At 48.7% G+C, this 20,000-nt stretch overlaps 2 protein-coding genes across 5 annotated transcripts in view; both read right to left on the bottom strand.

Annotated features, from left to right (window-relative positions):
- LOC138862246 (protein phosphatase 1 regulatory subunit 12B-like) overlaps window positions 1-15,639 on the bottom strand; it is a 32,124-nt gene extending 16,485 nt beyond the window's left edge. Inside the window, exon 1 of one of the 2 annotated variants that reach the window (XM_070123911.1) lies at window positions 14,748-15,639. In XM_070123911.1, the coding sequence (XP_069980012.1) occupies window positions 14,748-15,344 (597 nt within the window). In that variant the 5' untranslated portion in view covers window positions 15,345-15,639. The remainder of the gene's footprint in view (window positions 1-14,747) is intronic. The other variant, XM_070123912.1, reaches the window with a different exon arrangement.
- peb (pebbled) overlaps window positions 1-20,000 on the bottom strand; it is a 902,421-nt gene that overhangs the window by 66,175 nt on the left and 816,246 nt on the right. The gene's annotated exons all lie outside the window — the stretch shown is intronic.

Raw genomic sequence — 20,000 nt, 5'->3', positions numbered from 1 at the left:
GGGAAGCAGAGGTCCCCCTAGCAGGACGCGGGTGCACGCCCTGTAGCACACTCGCCCGCAGTTCCCGCTAAGTCGCCGCACAGCGCACCTGTTCCCCGAGCCACCGCCCTCCGCGACCGCCTTCTGGGGAGTCTCGCAGGCAGGGTCACGGCACGTCGACCCGTGGGGCTGGGATTTCGGATGGGAGAGGGAGCACGAGAGTAAGGATACACGGGGAATTAAAGAAAAATAGGAGGGGGAGGGGGGAGAGGAATAGGAGGAGGAGGAGGAGGAGGAGGAGGAGGAGGAGGAGGAGGAGGAGGAGGACGATGACGAGGAGAGAGAGAGAGATGGGGGAGGAAAAAGAAAGAAGAAACAGAACGCAAGAGTGTCATAAAAACTCATATTATCGCCCCAACACCGGTCGGTAATTCTGTCGGACACCCGATCCGCGACACCCGATCCACCTTACAATCACATCTGAGGTTAGTAACATTGAAGCCGTAACCGCCCGCGCCGCCACTGCCCGAGTGAGGAGGCTTCCACCTGCTGCTCGCCGACGCCTGCACCCTTCTCGACGTCTTCCTTCACTTCGATACTTTGGCCGAATCAATATTTCCAACGTTTGCAAATAAATAACTTGACTCCATAACGACAAACAGGACGGCCACGATCCCAGCCATGTTTATCCGTCTCGAGGGGAGTGATCAACACACGAGGATGAGCCCCAACCATCGAGTCGTTCGCATGCGCCGCGCCACGACGCAAAAACAGCGTAGGCATAAGCATACGCAACCGCAGGTACACGTACGCGCACGCACATACGTACATATTCACACACACACGCCACCAAGACAGAGGGCTTTGCTCAAGGTCGTAGTATCCAGGCCCTCTCCCGCCCCTCCCCCTCTCCCCCACTCTTTACCTCCCTCTTTCCGTATTTGGTATGCTACGCACACACCACGCGACCGTCTCCTACCTTTCCACCATCGACGACCATACTCCGATCACCATCATCCTCATCACATCACCATCGTGGCTCCCCGTTTCGTCATGCACACGTGCTCTACGCAAAACAATCAAACAAAACACACAAAGCCTCACAGTGCCTCACACCAGCACGCGAAAGCGCGCACACACGCAATCGCTCACGCACATAAGACGTTCACAAACGCGTACATACACAAATGCAAACTGTAAGCAAAATAGACGTAGAAATAACACAAGGAAGGCTGTCGCAAGTTACACCTGAGAGCTGCCGGGGCAGTCACAGCCCTGGAACTTCCAGACAACTTGGTCGGGAAAAATTAGCAACTGAAACACGGGAATTAGATCAAGACAACTCACACTTACACTTGCATGTGTACGGGCGGTACACGCACATGCATGCATGCATGCGCGCGCGCATACACACTAAAAACCGAACACTGCATATCTACATAAACACAACTACACACTAAAAGTTCATTAATATACCCCCCTCCCACTACCCCGTTTTTCTGACATCACACACAATGAACACCGACACAACAGACAGACATAACACACGATCCCTGAGAAGATGCAACCAGTTTTCACAAAATACACGTCTGAACGCAGGAGGACCTGGCCCTCACGGTCAGGCTAACAGGAAATAATGTCATATCGTAACAGTGACCATAAAGGGTGATGGTGACGACGGCGACGACGATGCTAACTAACAGGTTTATTATGGTATCGCCTTCCCCCACGAAACGGAAGCAGATATCGCCAATAACATCAAACAAGCCGTTGTATTCATTGCTCCACTGAGGAGACAATAAAAAAACCCTGACAAGTACCACCCCTCACATACCCCCTCCCCCAAGAAGGCTCGGAAAATCGTCGCTTTCCTCTTCTGCCAATGATGACGACGATGGCGGAGTTGAGACTCGTGATATATTTAAAATAGCGGCGTAAAGGGAGGGGGCATATAAAGATGGAAACTGGTTGCCTGTCACGTTCGAGGGAGATGGAGAGAAGGGAGGAAGGGGGGAAGAAGAGAGAAGGGAGAGGAGGGAGAGGAGAGGAGAGAGGGAAGAGGAGAGGAGGGAGGGGAGAGAGTGAAAGAGTGAAAGAGTGAGAGAGTGAAAGAGTGAAAGAGTGAAAGAGTGAAAGAGTGAAAGAGTGAAAGAGTGAAAGAGTGAGAGAGTGAGAGAGTGAGAGTGAGAGAGGGAGAGAGTGAGAGAGAGTGAGAGAGAGAGAGAGAGAGAGAGAGAGAGAGAGAGAGAGAGAGAGAGAGAGAGAGAGATAGATAGATAGATAGATAGATAGATAGATAGATAGATAGATAGATAGATAGATAGATAGATAGATAGATAGATAGGGAGAGAGAGAGAGAGAGAGAGAGAGAGAGAGAGAGAGAGAGAGAGAGAGAGAGAGAGAGAGAGAGAGAGAGAGAGAGAGAGATGCAAAACAGCCCTACTCGATCTCCACCATAATCAATGACCTTGACTTCTTCACCCCCCCCTCCCTAACCCCTCCCCATCGACCACAGCGCAAACCCGTAATCGCCGACGCAAGAGAGTGTCGCATTCGAGGCTTGAAAGCAGAGCAGCCGACAGTGCCCCCCTCCCCCTCTCTCCCCCTCCCCCCGTCCCCCCCACGCCCACCGCCACAAAGCCCCCGCCCGCCCCGCCCCTTCCCCACCGACAGCGGCGACATGCAACTCGCTCGGGGGACAAACAACAAGCGCCCCCGACACACACACACACACACACGACCTTCCACCGCGCGGCCATCGCTCATAAGGGGCAAGACACCGCGAGATTCCAAGGGCCGACCGCACCTACGGCATCCGCGGGTGAGTGCGCGCGCGTTCGACGTCCAACCCAGAACTTGAGGCTTTATGAAATTCCTCGTGCCTTGGTTGGAATGGAAAAGGCTCTCGATGCTCTTTTTTTTCGTCCTGGCAACAAGGCTCGACAACTAAGAGAGAGGAAGATGAGGAGGAGGAGGAGGAGGAGGAGGAGGAGGAGGAGGAGGAGGATGGAAAGGGGAAGATGGAGAAAAAAAAATGAGAAATATGCAAGGAAAAGCAGATGAGGGAGGTTTAGAATAAAAAGAAATGGAAGAAGAAGAAAGAAATGGAAGAAGAAGAAAAATAGAAGAAGAAGAAGAAGAAGAAGAAGAAGAAGAAGAAGAAGGACAGCTTTGATAAGGACACAAGTTAGTCACAACACCACATACCACTCACGAGATATCTCACCAGCGACAAAACAAAAGATTGCACAACCTGCTCCCCCCGATCCAACCACCGCCCCACCCCAAACCCCCACCATCCTCCATCCACCACCACTCCCCTAGCGAACAGGAATGTAAAACACGTACAGCACCTTCTACGGCATACGACTGACGACCTTAAAAGTGATCTCCGATATCCCACAGGACACGTGCGACCACATTTATGTAACGGCGCGACTGAAGATGCTGGCGACGCGTTTAAGACGAAACCCGCTCTCTCACGCATCCTCTCTCTCTTTCTCATCCCCCTTGGTCGTCTTCCTTCCTGGTACCTATTCCCATACATCGAGCTGCTTGGCCTGGCGACGTCTGCTGCACGATTCCACTTACTTCCGGAGAGCTGACCATAGTAAAGTTATGATCATATTCCCAATAACAATGAAGGTGTTAATCAAATACTATTACTACTATTACCGCTACTACCATTACTACAGCTGCTGTCGCTGTTACCAATGATACCACTACTGCACCAACAACAATAACGAAAGTCCAATATCTTCCCCACAAAGAACGCCAAACCACTTTCATAAATGCAGAATTTAAGAGGGTCTTACTATTACACGTTTCCCCGAAGCTAATGAAAGTTCGCGACTAAGCCAGAGGTAAATAAGGGAGGGAAGGAAAGGCAATGGAAGCGAGTCTGGGAGGAGAGGGAAAAGGGAATAGGAAGGGATGGAGGGGAAGGAGGAAAGAAGGGAGGAGGAGGGATAGAGGAAATAAAGAGAAGGGAGGCGGAAAGAAGGGAGGGGGAGGGATAGAGGAAATAAAGAGAAGGGAGGAGGAAAGAAGGGAGGGGGAGGGATAGAGGAAATAAAGAGAAGGGAGGAGGAAAGAAGGGAGGAGGAGGGATAGAGGAAATAAAGAGAAGGGAGGAGAAGCGGTAGAGGAAATAAAGAGAAGGGAGCAGGAAAGAAGAGAGGAGGAGGGATAGAGGAAATAAAGAGAAGGGAGGAGGAGGGATAGAGGAAATAAAGAGAAGGGAGCAGGAAAGAAGGGAGGAGGAGGGATAGAGGAAATAAAGAGAAGGGAGGAGGAGGGATAGAGGAAATAAAGAGAAGGGAGGAGAAGGGATAGAGGAAATAAAGAGAAGGGAGGAGGAGGGATAGAGGAAATAAAGAGAAGGGAGGAGGAAAGAAGGGAGGGGGAGGGATAGAGGAAATAAAGAGAAGGGAGGAGGAGCGGTAGAGGAAATAAAGAGAAGGGAGGAGGAGGGATAGAGGAAATAAAGAGAAGGGAGGAGGGATAGAGGAAATAAAGAGAAGGGAGGAGGAAAGAAGGGAGGAGGGGGGATAGAGGAAATAAAGAGAAGGGAGGAGGAGGGATAGAGGAAATAAAGAGAAGGGAGGAGGAAAAATGGGAGGTGGAGGAGAGAAGGAAGGGATGAAAGCAGAGAGGAACGGAAGGAGAGAAGGAAAAAAAAGAACGGAGGCAGGGAGGAACGAACAGAGGTTGGGAGGAAGTGTCAGAACTAAGAAAATGTATGAATGAAGAGGATAAAAAAAGGATACACGTTATAAATCAGGAATAAATAAATACAGTGAAAAGGAATTAGACCAAAATGAAAGAAAGAAAGAAAAAAAAGCCGAGAAAAGACAAGCTAAAAAAACGGGAAAGATGGGTTTGCCAACGTCGCTTAAAGGCGAAAATCCAGCCGGCAAAGCATGCTCCCATCACCCTTCCAGACATCCCGCAAGGCAAAATGCGCGAAATGTATCGACTGCACATCCGCCCGAGAGCCAGGCCGGATGTGGGCCGCGATTCCTGTCACGTGACGCCCTGCTGATGGGGGGGAGGGGGGGGGTGAATGGCAGGAAGGTGGAAGGTGAAACGATATGGTTACCGGAGGGGAGATTAAAAGAGAAAACGCAAGGAAGAAGGAAGAGATGGAGACAGAGATGGATGAAGAGATAGGTAGAGAATGAGGAGAGAGCTATGGTGATAAAGAAAAGAGAGAGGGGGGAAGAGGAGGGGGGAAGAGGGGAGGAGGTGGGGGAGGGAGATGGACGAGGGAGAGAGAAGTAGAAAAATAGATGAATAGATAGAAAGAGGGAGAGAGTGGGAGAGGAAGAGGGAGAGTGATGTAGAGGGAGAGATGAAGAAGGGAGGGAGAGGAAGGGAGGGAGGAAGGGAGGGAGGGAGAGGAAGGGAGGGAGGGAGAGAGAGAGAGAGAGAGAATGAGAGAGAGAGACTGATAGACGGATACAGCTTCCCTGAAAGCAAGCTCTTTCCCCACGAACCACGACCCCTACCCCCACCCCCACCTTCTTACCAAAAGAGTATTCAAGAAAAGCCTAATTAAGCTAATCACGCACCCCCCCCTCCTCACTCCCTTTCCTCCCTACACTGACCTCTGACCTCGACGACCTTAACCCAGCCAAGGCGCAGGCATGAGCGTTTGCAACAGCGGCTCATTCTCATACCACTTTCACTCCCATGTGGCAGAGTTCATTTTTTGATCTTCATTTTTTATCTTTATTTTATGATAAGAGGCCACGAAGGGGGGGGGATGTTCGATATTCGACATCGAGTGTACAAATAAATACCATCGCTAATGTTCAAATGTGCAAAAGTTAAACGAAAATCAGTTATTTTGATCCCACAGGTATTGTGAAAAGTAGCCGTCTCTCTGTCGACATTCAAAACGATTCCTTGAAACGTTATCTCCGCCGCCAATCCCGTAAACCGTGTGCCGTCGCTACCACTGAGGAGACACTGAAGGGGGGGGGGGGTAGCAGGGCACCAAAGAGAGCCTGAGGAGCCACTGAGGAGGGGAGTTCGAAAGTAAGACTGAAGTGGCACTGAAGCAGGAACTGAACGCCTACGTGAAGGGTGACTAAAGGGGAGAGACTGAGGAGGCACTGAAGGGAAGGGTGCCAGTGCCAAACCTGTGGCGGAGATGCCGAGCCGACTCGCCAAGGAGAACGGGTTAGCTCTCGCGGTGGTCTCGCATCGCGCCCGTCCGCCGACGCCAGGAAGACCCGACGGAAACGAGGTCGGAACGAAATGGCAAGCAGATCTCGTTTTACGCGTCTACGTTTAGCGGCCGTCGGATCCAGATGGTTCAAACATGGGAGTATGCCAGCTGTGGGTTCAAAGCTGACCTAAAACTGCTGGAAATGACACGCTCCATATTACGAGAAGTTGTCAATACTAAAATCTCAAGTTAAAATAAGCGAATTGTGAAATTACTTTCTCGCGTACGTTGCTTCGAACTCTGTAACTATCTATTGGATTTGCCAATTCTAAAATCACATCTTTGCTGGGCACATGGAATAAAAAAAATCAAATTCAAAAACATTCAAAAGTACTACCGATATACCAAACAACCAATTCTGTAAAAGCCTAAACACTAGTGCCTCAACTCTGCAAACGCTTCAAAGTCAACGTCCAGAGATGCCCTCTCCAACAACGAAATGACAGATAAGGCGTCATATCCGTTCCGTGAGCTGGTAAGGAGCTGCAGTTGCACGTATATTGCGCAGAACTCTTACAGCAAAGAAGCTTCTGCTCGCATTGCAAAGTCATGTCTAAGCTGAGTGTCGGTCACGATCAGGCTTAATAAGTTCCATATCCCTGCTTCTACTTCAATTTCAAGTTGGATGAGTAAAACCACTTGTATAAAATTCTTCGACAGTGCATACTAAAATCCTACCTACAATAATTTTTTGTTCAACGTCTCGTTACAGAATACCTATCAAAAACGCTTCAAGGGAGTGCATGGCTAAATAAAACAAGAAATAAATACATCAACAAAGTCTTCACAATTTACAATATCTAACCTCGTTGATTTCTCTAGAGATAACCCATCACATGTTACCAATAATCCTCCTTAGAAAAAACGCACTTGCTGTCTGGCCGCGACGCAACCACACCTGCTGTCTTTTTTTACGCAAGCCAATCTAGCTCGCAGACGCAGACAATGACGTCAGCTGCATGCTAAAACAGACCCCACATGCACACAATGCATCGAGTATCCTGATGATAATGCGAGTGGGACAAACGGGGTTACCGATAAAAGAGGTCCCAATGCACTGAAGTCAGTTGCTATGACAACTTCTAGAATTGAATACGATGTTATGGCTAGTTCCCCCGTGCCTTACGAGGAAAACCAGGAAAGGGTCGCTTCGTTACAATAATTATATGATCTGACTTACCGTGTTCTGGCGTTGTCGTCAAAAACAGTGATGAAACATGAAAATAATGTCAACATACAGAAATTCAGATATGCTGACATGTGACAAAAACACACACACGCGAGCACAGGCAGACAGGAGGACAGACACACATCCAGACAGACAAACAAATAGACACACATCCAGACAGACGGACAGAGACAGGCACTCCTCACACTGAGCGTTACCTCAATACCGGGGACAGCATCCGCCAAATCGTCACTTACCTGTAAAAACAAGAGAAATGCAAAATTAATTATACAAAAGGACATGCTTACTTATACCTACAGACAAGTGTTAACAGTGTAATGGCATTATGACCTCAAGCAGAGCCACACAATTGCACGAAAACTGCCTTGCAATAACCGCCTGCGTCTTAGGACTTCTTTTTGCGAAGTCTTGCAGCACGCATGGTCTTGGGCAACTGTGCGCCTTCGCAACTTAGTAATGGGTTAGTGATGAGAGTAGAATAAAGGGGATTGATAGGCTTACGGGGAGAAGGGGGAAGGGCAGGAGAAGGGGGGAAGGGCAGGAGAGGGAGGGAAGGGGAGGAGAGGGAGGGAAGGGAAGGGAATAACAGGAGGGGTGAAGGAGCGGAAGGGCAGGGGGGAAAGGGAGGGCAGGAGAGGAGGGGAAGGGCAGGGGGGAAAGGGAGGGCAGGAGAGGAGGGGAAGGGGAGGGGGATGGAAGGCAGGAGAGGAGAGGAAGGGCAGGAGGGGAGGGGAGGAAATAGAGAAAGATGATTACATTAAGCAAAAAAATACAACACCTCGCTTTAACACAGAAAATAGCAAGTACAATCACAAAACAACCAACACGACCATATCATAAACAAAAACAAACTAGTGACACCAGCAACAAGAAAACCATTACAATTCTAAAAGAGAAAAAAAATACACCGCAAAGATAACAAAAAAACCGAAACACACCCTCTTCGAAAACTAACGGACGAAAGTAAAGGAAACAACGAACAAAAATATAAGAACTCTGGGGTCATTCCGGCCACGGGACGCGAGCGGGAATCAAGCAGACATATCCGTCGTGTCACACAGGCAGCGGCGCGCGGCAGGGGAACCAGCTCCTCTCCTCTCCTTTCCTCTTCCTCTTCCTCTTCCTCTCCCTCTCCTTTCCTCTCCTCTCCGCCCATTCCCCCCCCCTCTACTAGTGATACGAGCCGCCCCTGTCCCTACCACATACCCCTTCCACAAGCCCCTACCCTGCCCCTACCGCAACCTCTTACCCACGCCCCTACCGCTACCTCTTCTCCCAACGCCCATCCCTCACGCTCGCCCTTTGAAACAAACAGCCAACTAGGCCATCAACAGGTAAAAATACATGAGACAAGGAAGTACAACCGCTCATGCCACCCTCCTTCGCCCCCTCCCCCCCCTCCCCTTCCCCCCTTCTTCTCGTAACCCCAACCTCTCTAACCCTCCCCCTCTCCCTCTCCCCGCCCTCACCTTATCTCTTTCCCCCTCTCTCCCGTAGCCCTCCTCCCCCTCCCCCTCCCCCTCCCCCGAGAACGAGGAAGGAACATCAAGGGAGTTATGTATGAATTGAAACACATGCTGCGGAAAGGAGAACACGGAATAAAGTGGGGGATCACGGCGGGGAGACGGGAGACAGGGAGAAAGACGGCAAGAATCCCTTTGAAGAGAGAATCAGCAAGAAAATCTGCGCTAGGGAGTGAAAGAGAGAAAGAGAGAGAGAAAGAGAGAATGAGAGAAACTGAAAGAAAGAGAAAATATGAGAGAGAGAGAGAGAGAGAGAGAGAGAGAGAGAGAGAGAGAGAGAGAGAGAGAGAGAGAGAGAGAGAGTGAGTGAGTGAGTGAGTGAGTGAGTGAGTGAGTGAGTGAGTGAGTGAGTGAGTGAGTGAGTGAGTGAGTGAGTGAGTGAGTGAGTGTGTGTGTGTGTGTGTGTGTGTGTGTGTGTGTTAGGGGAGAATTTCTTAGTAACATATTTCATTAGCACCAAATTAGCTCAGGTAGTTGATAACTTAAAACCCATTTTTTACAAATCAACCGACATTCGCGATTCATCCACCTATCACATTTTTTACTAACTTAGTTTAAAAAAAAAAAAAAAAAAAAAAAAACTGTCAGGAGGAAAAAAATGTGGAAGATAAAAAAAAGGTCACCACCTACCCCACAAACCAGCCCTAAATACACACACACACACATACACACACACACACACACACACACACACACACACACACACACACACACACACACACACACACACACACACACACACACACACGCACACGCACACACACGCAAATAAATACACAGACACCAATGCTCCGCTCTAATTCACCTGACATTCGCCCCTATTAATAGCTGACGTCACTTTTCGTATCACAGCTGACAAGCTCCCCCGCGCTTCCATTACGACACTTGAAGATATGACACCCTTTCGGTTCTCGTGTCACATTCATTGGTGTCATAGTGGATTAATAATATAATCCAATAGTCTATATTAGATGTCTGGCATAGTTCTCTAAAAATACATGAAATGGAATAAATAAACTGTACCAATTATGCCTCGTGAAAAAGAGGCTAAACCCACCCGAGTATTTTGGGAAGACTGAGACAATACTACGGAAGTGAACTCAAATACGACAGACCGAGGGAAAGCTTTTTTTTTCTTCATGAGACATCAGCCAAAACTTCTGTTATATTTATCCATGTACAATATCCTTATCAACATTCTCTTACGATGTAATGTTAACGGTAGCCCGGGAATTTTCATCATATATGTTTCCTTCGATATCGAATCTGCCCCCTTGTTTTTATTCAAAACAGTTAATACAAACAGACACACACAAACACACAGACATCCACACACATACATACAGACACACAAGACAGACAGACAGACAGACACACACACACACACACACACACACACACACATGAGAGAAAGAGAGAAATTACTATCATCACACCCAAAACCATAGTGCAACTGTGATCCCTCCCCTCCCTCCCCCGCCGCCGCCCTTTGCGCCGAACGAAACCACAGGTGGCAGAAACATGCACCTGCGTCAACCTTCTCCACCCTGACACCCACTTCCACACCGTCGTGGGGACCCTTACACCTTCCTTGCTCTTGCAATATAATCTTCAAACAAACTCCTTTGGAATAGCTAAGCAAAACGCTCATGACCAATGAAAAGTATAACATATAATCTATTACTCACAATCTACTGTATACGTACAACTACATTTACCTGCACACCCCTCTACCTATCGATCAATAAAAGGCGTTTAGAAATATGTACCATAAACAGCTTAACGAACGCAAGCAAGTCAAAACATCGACAACTCGTTCAACGTCACCCACAAAGAGGGCCCCGAGATCCCACGCCGCTAAAAAACACTTAACATTGCCAGTATAACACAAGTTACATTAAGCTTGACAGTTAGTACACATACAAAAAAATTCTATTTATACATCAACGTTCAACACACACTTGTGAACAATCTATATCTGGGTTTTTGACCTTGGAACCACATCAAGTTAAAAATAAAACAGATACATTTTTTTAATGAGAAAAAGATATGATGGAAGTGGGTCTCTTTTCGCAAATATGATTTTGCGCGACACCTTCATCTTGGCCATTTTCCCACTCTGTAATTCATATCTACCTTGTTCCCACGTACCTAAAAGGATGAAAACCTTTGGAATGTGTGGAAAATGTATAAATGATAATGAATACGTTCACAGGGCAAAAAATTACAAGGAATTCTCAAATAAAATCAGAGTAATATGATCTATATATGAACATATTCAATGACTACATTCTATCATTACCCACACTCTAAGAACCAATAAAACTTACACCTCTTGATCAACAAAACCTTTGAAGTTAATGAGAGAGAGAAAAGGAAAAACAATCTTCTAATCCTCAAAGGAAGAAAAACTTCATCGACTACCGTCACCCCCTCCCTCCCTCGCATGAGAAAAAAAACATGGACAGAGAAAAAACAAGACAAAAATAAACAAATTAGGCCCCATTTCCCCAAAAGTCAACAGCGGTTAGCGGAAACACCGGCCCTTTAATTGAGTCGGCGGCCGCAGAATCATGGGCAATTCCACATTAACTATTTGTGGATTAAGCGCCAGAAACTTCTATATTCCTAAACCCAACCGAAAACACACACAAGCCAGCTGACTAAACAAACATCCCCGAGGTGGTGTTGGCAGGTGGTACCCGCACCGCGCGTGACGTCACCACGAGATACGGGCACTCCATGGGGCGCTCTCTTCTCCCTACTTTGGCCCCGCCCCCGCTCCCGCCCACGCCCGCGTTCCTGTTCTAGACCTATAATTAAAGCCCAAGTCTCTCGGATACTTCATATCTTGGAAGCAAGATACACGTGAAAAAATCAATTGGACCAACAGATTTGGGCAATCGCCATACGCACAGCTAGCGGCCAAAGCTTCCAGCTGCACTGACCGAAGAGCTGGATGAGAAATTAGATGAGAACAGAACACGCGGATAAATACATGCATGCTAACAAAACAAAAAATGCTTTGCCCAGACCACCTGTGCAACTTCCGCCGATGAATTAGCAAACAAATACAAACACACATTCAGTCCCACTCCCTCCTCCCTCAGAGTGAAGACGGGCCCGAGCCGAGCTCTTTCCCGTAAGGAGGAAGCGCCCGCACCACCTGCGCCTTGAAGCTGGTCCAAACGCCGTCGCACAAAGGAGAGCGAGATCTGTCAAACACAGCCTCCGCCGCCGCGAACAGATGGGTCCCTCGCAGGCTGTAGAAGCCTCGTGCGCCTCGCCTTCAGGGACGGGGCGGCGACTTCAAAGGGCACCGTGACCGCGAGAGGCATCCTCCACGCCCATAAGGACGCCCAATGAGCTGCGCAACGCCAAGTTCCGAGCACCTGCAGGACCTCCCACCAAACGAACACGCTATACCAACCCGCGCTACATTTTGCAATTTCAAAAAATAGCGACAATAATCAATACAAGATTCAAAATGACATAAAAAAAATAGCGACAATAATCAATACAAGATTCAAAATGACAAAAAATAGCGACAATAATCAATACAAGATTCGAAAAGACAATCACAAAACTGCTAAATTCATCGTGAAGGCAAATGCTGCTAAAAAGGGCACTCCCGGCTGAGTTTAAGTAGATGAAAGGTAAAATGGAGGGTAAAAATACTCTCTCCTCCGAACGGTTCTAGCAAATACTAAGCAAGAGAAAAACCTTAAAGCGATGCATTAACGGACTGGCAACCACGAGGACGAACCTGCCACGCCCCCGCAGGACAGGTGCTCCGCTGCGTACCCAACACATCGGAACAAGCACACAAGGTCGGGAGCCGGAAGGATACCCACTCAAAACCCATCATGACCCATACCCATCCAAAATAAACTGCCCTACACCCACACGAAACCCAGATTGCATTATGCCCATACAAAACCCACCCATCCCATATGCCCACCTAGGTCCACCCTGCTCTACACTCACCCCAGATCCACCCTGCCCTTCTACCCACCTAAACCCACCTTGCCCTCATACCCACCTAAACCCACTCTACTCCTACCCCCATACCCATCCAAAACCTACCGTGCCCAATACACACTCGAAACCCATCCTCCCCATCGATGCCCCCCCCCCCCCACGGACGAACACCGACGGAGAGAGGGAATACTACGCCTCAGTTATGCCACAAGAAATTATAGAAAAAAAAAAATCGCGTGGGAAGGGCTCTTGTTTCTCCGCCCTCTCCCCTTCGCCGACGAAACCTACGCGAGCTTGCATTAGGCCAGGAGTGACGGCGGGAGCGGAATGGGGAAATGAAAGAAGAATAGGGAATGGGAAGAGAAGGAAAGGGGAGGGGAGGGGGAGGGGAGGGGAAGGGGAAGGGGAGGGGGAAATGTGAGAGGAGGGAAAAGAGATAGAGGGAAATAAATAGATCTGGCGGCAGGGAGAAGAAAGACGAACAAAGACAAGGGAATGGGGAAGACGAAGGGTGAAATAATAAATAAAAAAAGAAAAAACGAAAAAAAAAAAGAGGCGAACTCAACGACGCAAAAATAGCCCGCAAAGAGCCTTGAAAGTAGGCATTAGTCATCGTGTGTTTTCACCCGTCTGTTTACGTGTTCGGGCTTCCTTCGCGAGTGTCAAGAGTCTTGCTTATGCTTTTACAACGGGCTTTATAGCTTTACATAGCCCGAGCGTCAGCCGGGAGAACGCCCTCGCTCGGATCAAAATAAAAACCCTTCTTTCTTTCCTTTTTTCCCCTTTTCTCTCTTTCTCCATCCGATCTACCTTTCATTCATCCGTCTTTCTTCCCTCTAGTACCTTCCTCCCTTTTTCCTTCATGTTTATCAAGTCTCTCATCTCTTGCTCTCCCCCTTACCCACTTTCCCTCCTCTTTTCTTCATTCACATCTCATTCCTTCGCATTCATCATCAAAATCATGAAACTACAAGTACTAAAAAAAAACGTTGGTGAAAACAAAAACAAGAAAACAAACAAACAAACAAACAAACCAAACACGGCCACTAAATAAGCCACAAAACAGCAAAGGTTTCCGCCACTATGCCCGCCCGCCCGCAATCAGCACTCGGTACTTCTGAGCATCATCACATATAAATAAAAAAAACACACTTATGAGTATATATAGCGCGCAGGTGAGGCAGACGACGGGGCGATATACATAGACCGAGCCGCGCCGTTGCGACCCTACAGTGACACCTGCCTGACAACTTGGGGTCCCCTCTATCTATCTATCTATCTCCTTATCTCGTTTATTTCCTGTCTGCGATTTTCAGGTTTGGCTGTCGGTTTGTGTGTAATATCGTCCCTTTGGTACACAACATATATGACTAAATAAACAGGTACAAAAAATATATAAAAAATATTTCTTTAAATTTATCTAAATTAAGGATCTAACTAAACTACTAAACCTGAATTTGAGGTCGAAATAAATACACAGAAACCTTCTGCACAAATATTCGAAACAAACCGCAATCCCAGTGTAAAAAACGCACATACCTTGGCACCACGAAAACGTACTACCAGAATGTACATATAATACCATGAAATAATAAACTTCCATTCACAAGGATAGTCAAGGCTGCGTTTTAGAAGATTTCCTCTTTGCAATTTAGAAGTTGTGCACCAATGAATGAATTTCTCCTCAATACAAAATGTCAATGACGTCGATTACATATAAAACTGAACAAAGAGGAAACCTTCAGTTGTACAATATTTCTTGACTTGACCCGAGCTGCCCTCCCCGGCCCAGCCCCGGCGAGCGGCAACTGGAAGGGACCGCACCAGAAAGCGGACTTACTCCTGAGTTCGAGCCGTAGCCTGACGAGAGCGAGGAAGTGGATCCCACGGACTTAGACCGGCTGGACCTGATGAAGCCCTTGGTGTTGGAATAGACGGTGCCATAGTCCCTGGAGTATGCTCTTGGCACCAGCGATGACGGCGTCAAACTGCTCCTCGTATATTCACTCTTATTGGAGTTACTCCTCCTAACGGGATTGCTGGGCGAGTCCACACCGCTACTGCTCGAGTCGCTGGAATCCTGCTCGAATCGGCTGAGGCGGCCGTTCGTAATCAAGTGCGACGTCCGGGTCGGCGAGGAGCCCCGGGAGTACGCGGAGCGGATCGCCCTCGATGGCGAGCTAGCCCTCGTGTACGCGCTCGAGTAGCGGGGGACGGAGCTGCCACGGCTGTCACGGGGCAGGGACGCGGATCGGTTCAGGCGGCTTTTGCTCGCGCCATAATATCCTCCTACGCCGCCGTAGGAGGAGTAGGAATGTGTCGAGGGGGAGTACGAGGAGTACCCCCCGAGCCCCCTGGAACCGTAACTGCTGGACAGCGGTGACGACAAGAGCGAAGAGCTGTAGCTGCCCGTCCCGTAGTGACGACGAAAAGACATCTCGTTGGTGAAAGCAAATGTCACGATCGACAAAGGTTACTGAAAACAGAACTGCTGCACAGCACAGAACTCGATTCCGCCTCCGATAACTCGAGTTATATGGCACAGTAATATTTCGAAAACACACTCCGCGCCTTCGCTTCTGGCGTCACCTCCCTTGGAGCGACCGACTTGACGAGACAGAGTAGCAGCTTCTTCCTTTGCAAACGCTTTGGTCTGTACGAGCGAAGCCGCGTCTATGGACCTGGTGAGTGAAGGCACCGCCGAGGGGAGAGTGAGGGCGCCGAGGGGAGCTGAGGTATAAAGCGAGACGCTTGGGGGCCGGGCTAGGCCGGGCTTAGGGCGCAGATCTTAAGGTACGGTGCCAGGAGAGCGCGTGTGAACGAGGGGAGAGGGGGTGGGGGCAGAGGGGGAGATGGATGTGGGGGATGAAGGGAAGGGTTGGGCGGGTAAGGGAGGAGAAGGGGCTAGGGTAGGGAAGGGAGAGGGATACGGAGATACACCTGCGCCCTGTCTTGGGTAGGTAGGTAGCCTTCCCCTCACTCTGAGCCCATGCCCGACCATATACTTGCCCCCACCTCCCCGGACGCCCCAATCCGGCCCACCTACACTCGTGCACACCCGCCTCCTCTCTCTACAAATAAACAGACGCGCGTCATCCGGTCCTTGATATATTAATTAGTTCAGGATCGTTGCAAAGAAGACGAAGCAACTGTCTCATTAGTCACGTCTTGACATCCTCCCTCCCGTGGCGACGGCGGCGGCGTCTTTCCGCGAACGCCATCATCGCCTGTGGCCGCGGCGGGTGCCTCCTTTCTGCCGCTACCAAAGACCCCCTTGAACACAAAACTTAATCAACTATAACTCCCCGTAGAAACAGGGAGGCGTGGCACTGGCCAGGTCATTGGTCATGTCACCAGGCGCAGAATGACAGCCAACCTGAGCTGCGAAACACCGACACATGTTACGAGTTTGCGGCGGCGACCAAATCAAGCGTAATACCAAGTCCCGAAACATGACCTACATCCCAAATGTTGCAAACCCAGAGATAAGGTGGCTCGTTTTCTCGCGTCATCAAAACCAGACTGTCGATACCAAAGCACGAGTAGCACAAAATAAAACACTGAATTACGAGAGGCTTCACCACTGACCCCATAATAACACAGAGAACCCACCCTCACATCAGTCTCCTTTCGGTCCCTTGATCCTCAGAGGACGCGCATCATACTTTCGCCACAAGTACGCGGAAAAGAAACCGTGATCGCTAACCCGGTCTGACAGGTGTGTCGGTCGCATAAGACATCAAAAAGCCACGAGGTATACAGAGGGGAAAAGGAGGGGAGGGGAACGGGGGAGCGGCATCAACACAAGGTGAGGGCCACAACACTGTTGGGGTTAGGTCTCCCTGCCAAGACACGCCTACTGTGAAAGAGAGTCGAAGGAGCGAAAGAGAGGGGGGGGGGGGGTAGGAGAGACGGGGCAAGAAAAGACGGGGAAGAGGAAGAGACAGGAAGAGCATGAGAAAGGAGAGGAAGAGGGAAAAGGGGAAGGGTGTGTGTGTGAGAGGCCAAAGGAGAAATAAAGGAAAAAAAGCCAGAGAAAGTGCCCTAATCTGCAAGCCTCGAGTAACCCAACATCACACGACCGCCACAACAGGACTTCCGTCGAGTGAAAGGGGGGGGCAAAGGTGAATGGGCAAGAAAAAATAATGATAAAGGGGTTTAACAACAAAATGACAAGAAAAGGAGGAGGCGGCGAAGTAAATGGGAAAGAAAAGGCGAAAGGAAGGAATGGCGATGCTGCTGCTAATGATAATGGTGATTGATGATGATAATGAAAATGATGATGATAATGAGAATAATGATGCTAATGAGAATGATGAAGCTAATGAGAATGATGATGCTAATGAGAATGATGATGCTAATGATGATGATGATATGATAAGTGATGATTGATGATGATAACGAGGATGATGATGATAACGAAGATGATATTATGACGACAACTGGGAGTAGAAGAAAACGAGCAAGCAAATGCGGAGGACACGAGAAAGGATACCGTGAACGAAAAGGACATAAAAAATAATGAAAATACGAGGACACTAGAGAGAAAAAAAAGCAAAAAGCCGACGCGACGCCACAGTACAGAGAGAAGGGGTACTCGAGCCGCCGTCCATCCATCAGCCGCGACAGCGCAAGAGGCCCTGTGTGAGCTGACTGGCCTGGGATAAGGGGGGGGGGGGGGGGGGGGGCTGGCTGGCCTATTCACCGAGGATGCGAAGGAGGCCGCGCCCACAAGGGATGAATACGGCTTGGAGTGACGGATGGATGCGGGTGGTGCGCGGATGGAGGGAAGGAAGGAGGGAAGGAAGGAGGGAGGGAAGGAGGGAGGGAAGGAAGGAGGGAAGGAAGGAGGGAGGGAAGGAGAGAGGGAGGGAGGGAGGGAGGGAGGGGGGGAGGGAGGGAGGGAGGGAGGGAGGGAGGGAAGGAAGGAAGGAGAGGGAGGGAGGGAAGGAAGAAGGGAAAGAGGGAGGGCGGGAAGCAGGGAGGGAGGGAAGGAGAGAGAGAGGGAGGGAGCGAAATGTCAGGAGGAAGAGGATGAGAAAGAGTGGAGAAAAGAAGGAAGGGAAAGGGTAGAGGTAAAGAAGAAGGGATGGAAGAAAATGAAGAAGCGAAGGATGGAAGGAAGAAAAATGAAGAAGGGAGAGAGGAAAGCGACAGAAATAAAGGAAGAAATACGACACAGAGAAAGAAGGAAGGAAGGAAAGAATGGAACCCCAACTCGGAAGAAAAAACTACAAAAAAGAAAGAAAAAGTCGTGTCCCGCGCACCCAGCGAATCCCGTACAAAACGCACCTTACATTTTCTCTCGTGGCGCCCTGCGGTTTCCCACGCCATGGCTACACCTCCCGCTACCCAGTGGAAAATACATAAATAGAAAATAAAAGACCAGCTACAAAAAAGTAAAATATAATTACGATCGTATATAACGGCCGAACATACTGATTAAATTTCGACTGAATAGAAAAGATAAAACTGATTAATAATCAAAATAATGACCGATTTAGAAAAAAAAATAAAGCAATAAGGCGACCGAAAAATTGAAATGAGATAACGACCCAAAACGATAATTAAGCCAATAAACGACTTAATTGGAAAAATAAATAACTAAATAAAAAAAATTAAAAGATCGATCAAATTAACTTCCTCCCGCGGGAAAGTCAGCGTCCTCGCGTAACACGTTGTTTTCGCGGGTCATTCGCTCCCAGATGCACGTCCTCATCGGCGTCAACGTTGTCAACTTTCCCTTATTCATTCCCATCTCAACAAGATAACGTCGTTGACATTCCAAGTGACACCAATCCAACTCGACCTTCTTTCTGGTCATCATAAGTACAATAAACTCGACATTATCATCATCATAACCATTATAATCATAAATGTCATCATCAAAGAAGGAGAAATTCAAGCCTAAAACGAAAAGCTGATTGTGAGATTTTTGAGACGAACAACTTCCGTCTTTCTGGGACGTAAAACGAGATAACAACCAGTGTAATGGCCATGTTAAAATGGAGTTCAAATGAATGTTTCAATAACACCAACATTAAACTGTCCCGAACGGAAGAAGAAGCAAGAAGAGGAAATAAGTAAAGGAAGGAAGCGAAGAAAAGGGACTGCGAGTGGAAGGGAGGATGAGGAAGACAGCGGAGAAGAGGCATGCAGGCGGGAGAGGAGAGGAAGGAAGGAAAAGAGGCATGAGGACGGAGGAGAGGCCACGAGCAAAAAGATACCCGACCTGAACGGCGCATGAACTTCTTTAAGGAGAAGCTTTCTTCTTTCGTCTCCTGACCTTGGCCTCGTCCTGAAAGCCCCCCCCCCTCCCTTCCTCCCTCCCCCACCTCCACCGCCCTATCACTCTTCACCTTCTTCCCTCCCACACCCACTCCCTCCCCACCTACCTTCCCAGCTTCACCCAACTCTCCCTCTCCCCTTCCCTCCCGCCTACCTTCCTACTTCCTCCCCTTACCTCCCTACTTCCCAACCAGCCTCAACCAGCATCCACCACCCCTCCACCCCTTCCGCCCTCCCCCATCCCTCCACCAGCCTCATAAGTATAACTCCCGGCCGTGGCCCACTTCCCTCACGGCCCAGGACACAGGCGGCGGCAGAAAAGCGGCTTGGCAAACGGTGCTCTTCGACAACAACAAAAAAACAGACGGACTTATCACTGAATAGGAGTGCATCGCTTCAAATGCCCCTTCTTTCATTTTTGTTTTGTTACCTTTTATTCTTGTCACTGCTGTTGAATATAATGCAAAAACGAATCCCAGCAATGACCAAAGTCCAAGCTGTAACACCCCCTCCCCGCAAAAAAGGAAAAAAAAGAGAATAACTGAAATACTGTTTGTTTACGTACTCGCTTAATTACCTCGTTACTTACTTACCGTACACGATTTTAGACTCAGGAGAGGAAAACTATGGTACTTAGAAGTCTATTTAGAGTTACTATCAACAAACGCAATCATGTTAGCAAGACGACAACCAAAGGATATGACTGATATCATGCAGATTAAAACAAGCTTCGTATTCTCAGCAACTCTACCCAAAAATCGCTCTTATCAAAGGCATATGAAGTTCTCTGCTTTCTGCTTTACGA

Source organism: Penaeus vannamei, chromosome 7 (genome assembly GCF_042767895.1).
Source record: "Penaeus vannamei isolate JL-2024 chromosome 7, ASM4276789v1, whole genome shotgun sequence".
Lineage (NCBI taxonomy): Eukaryota > Metazoa > Arthropoda > Malacostraca > Decapoda > Penaeidae > Penaeus > Penaeus vannamei.
Note: the sequence above shows the minus strand (reverse complement) of the source record. Positions and strands in the feature narration are given on the sequence as shown.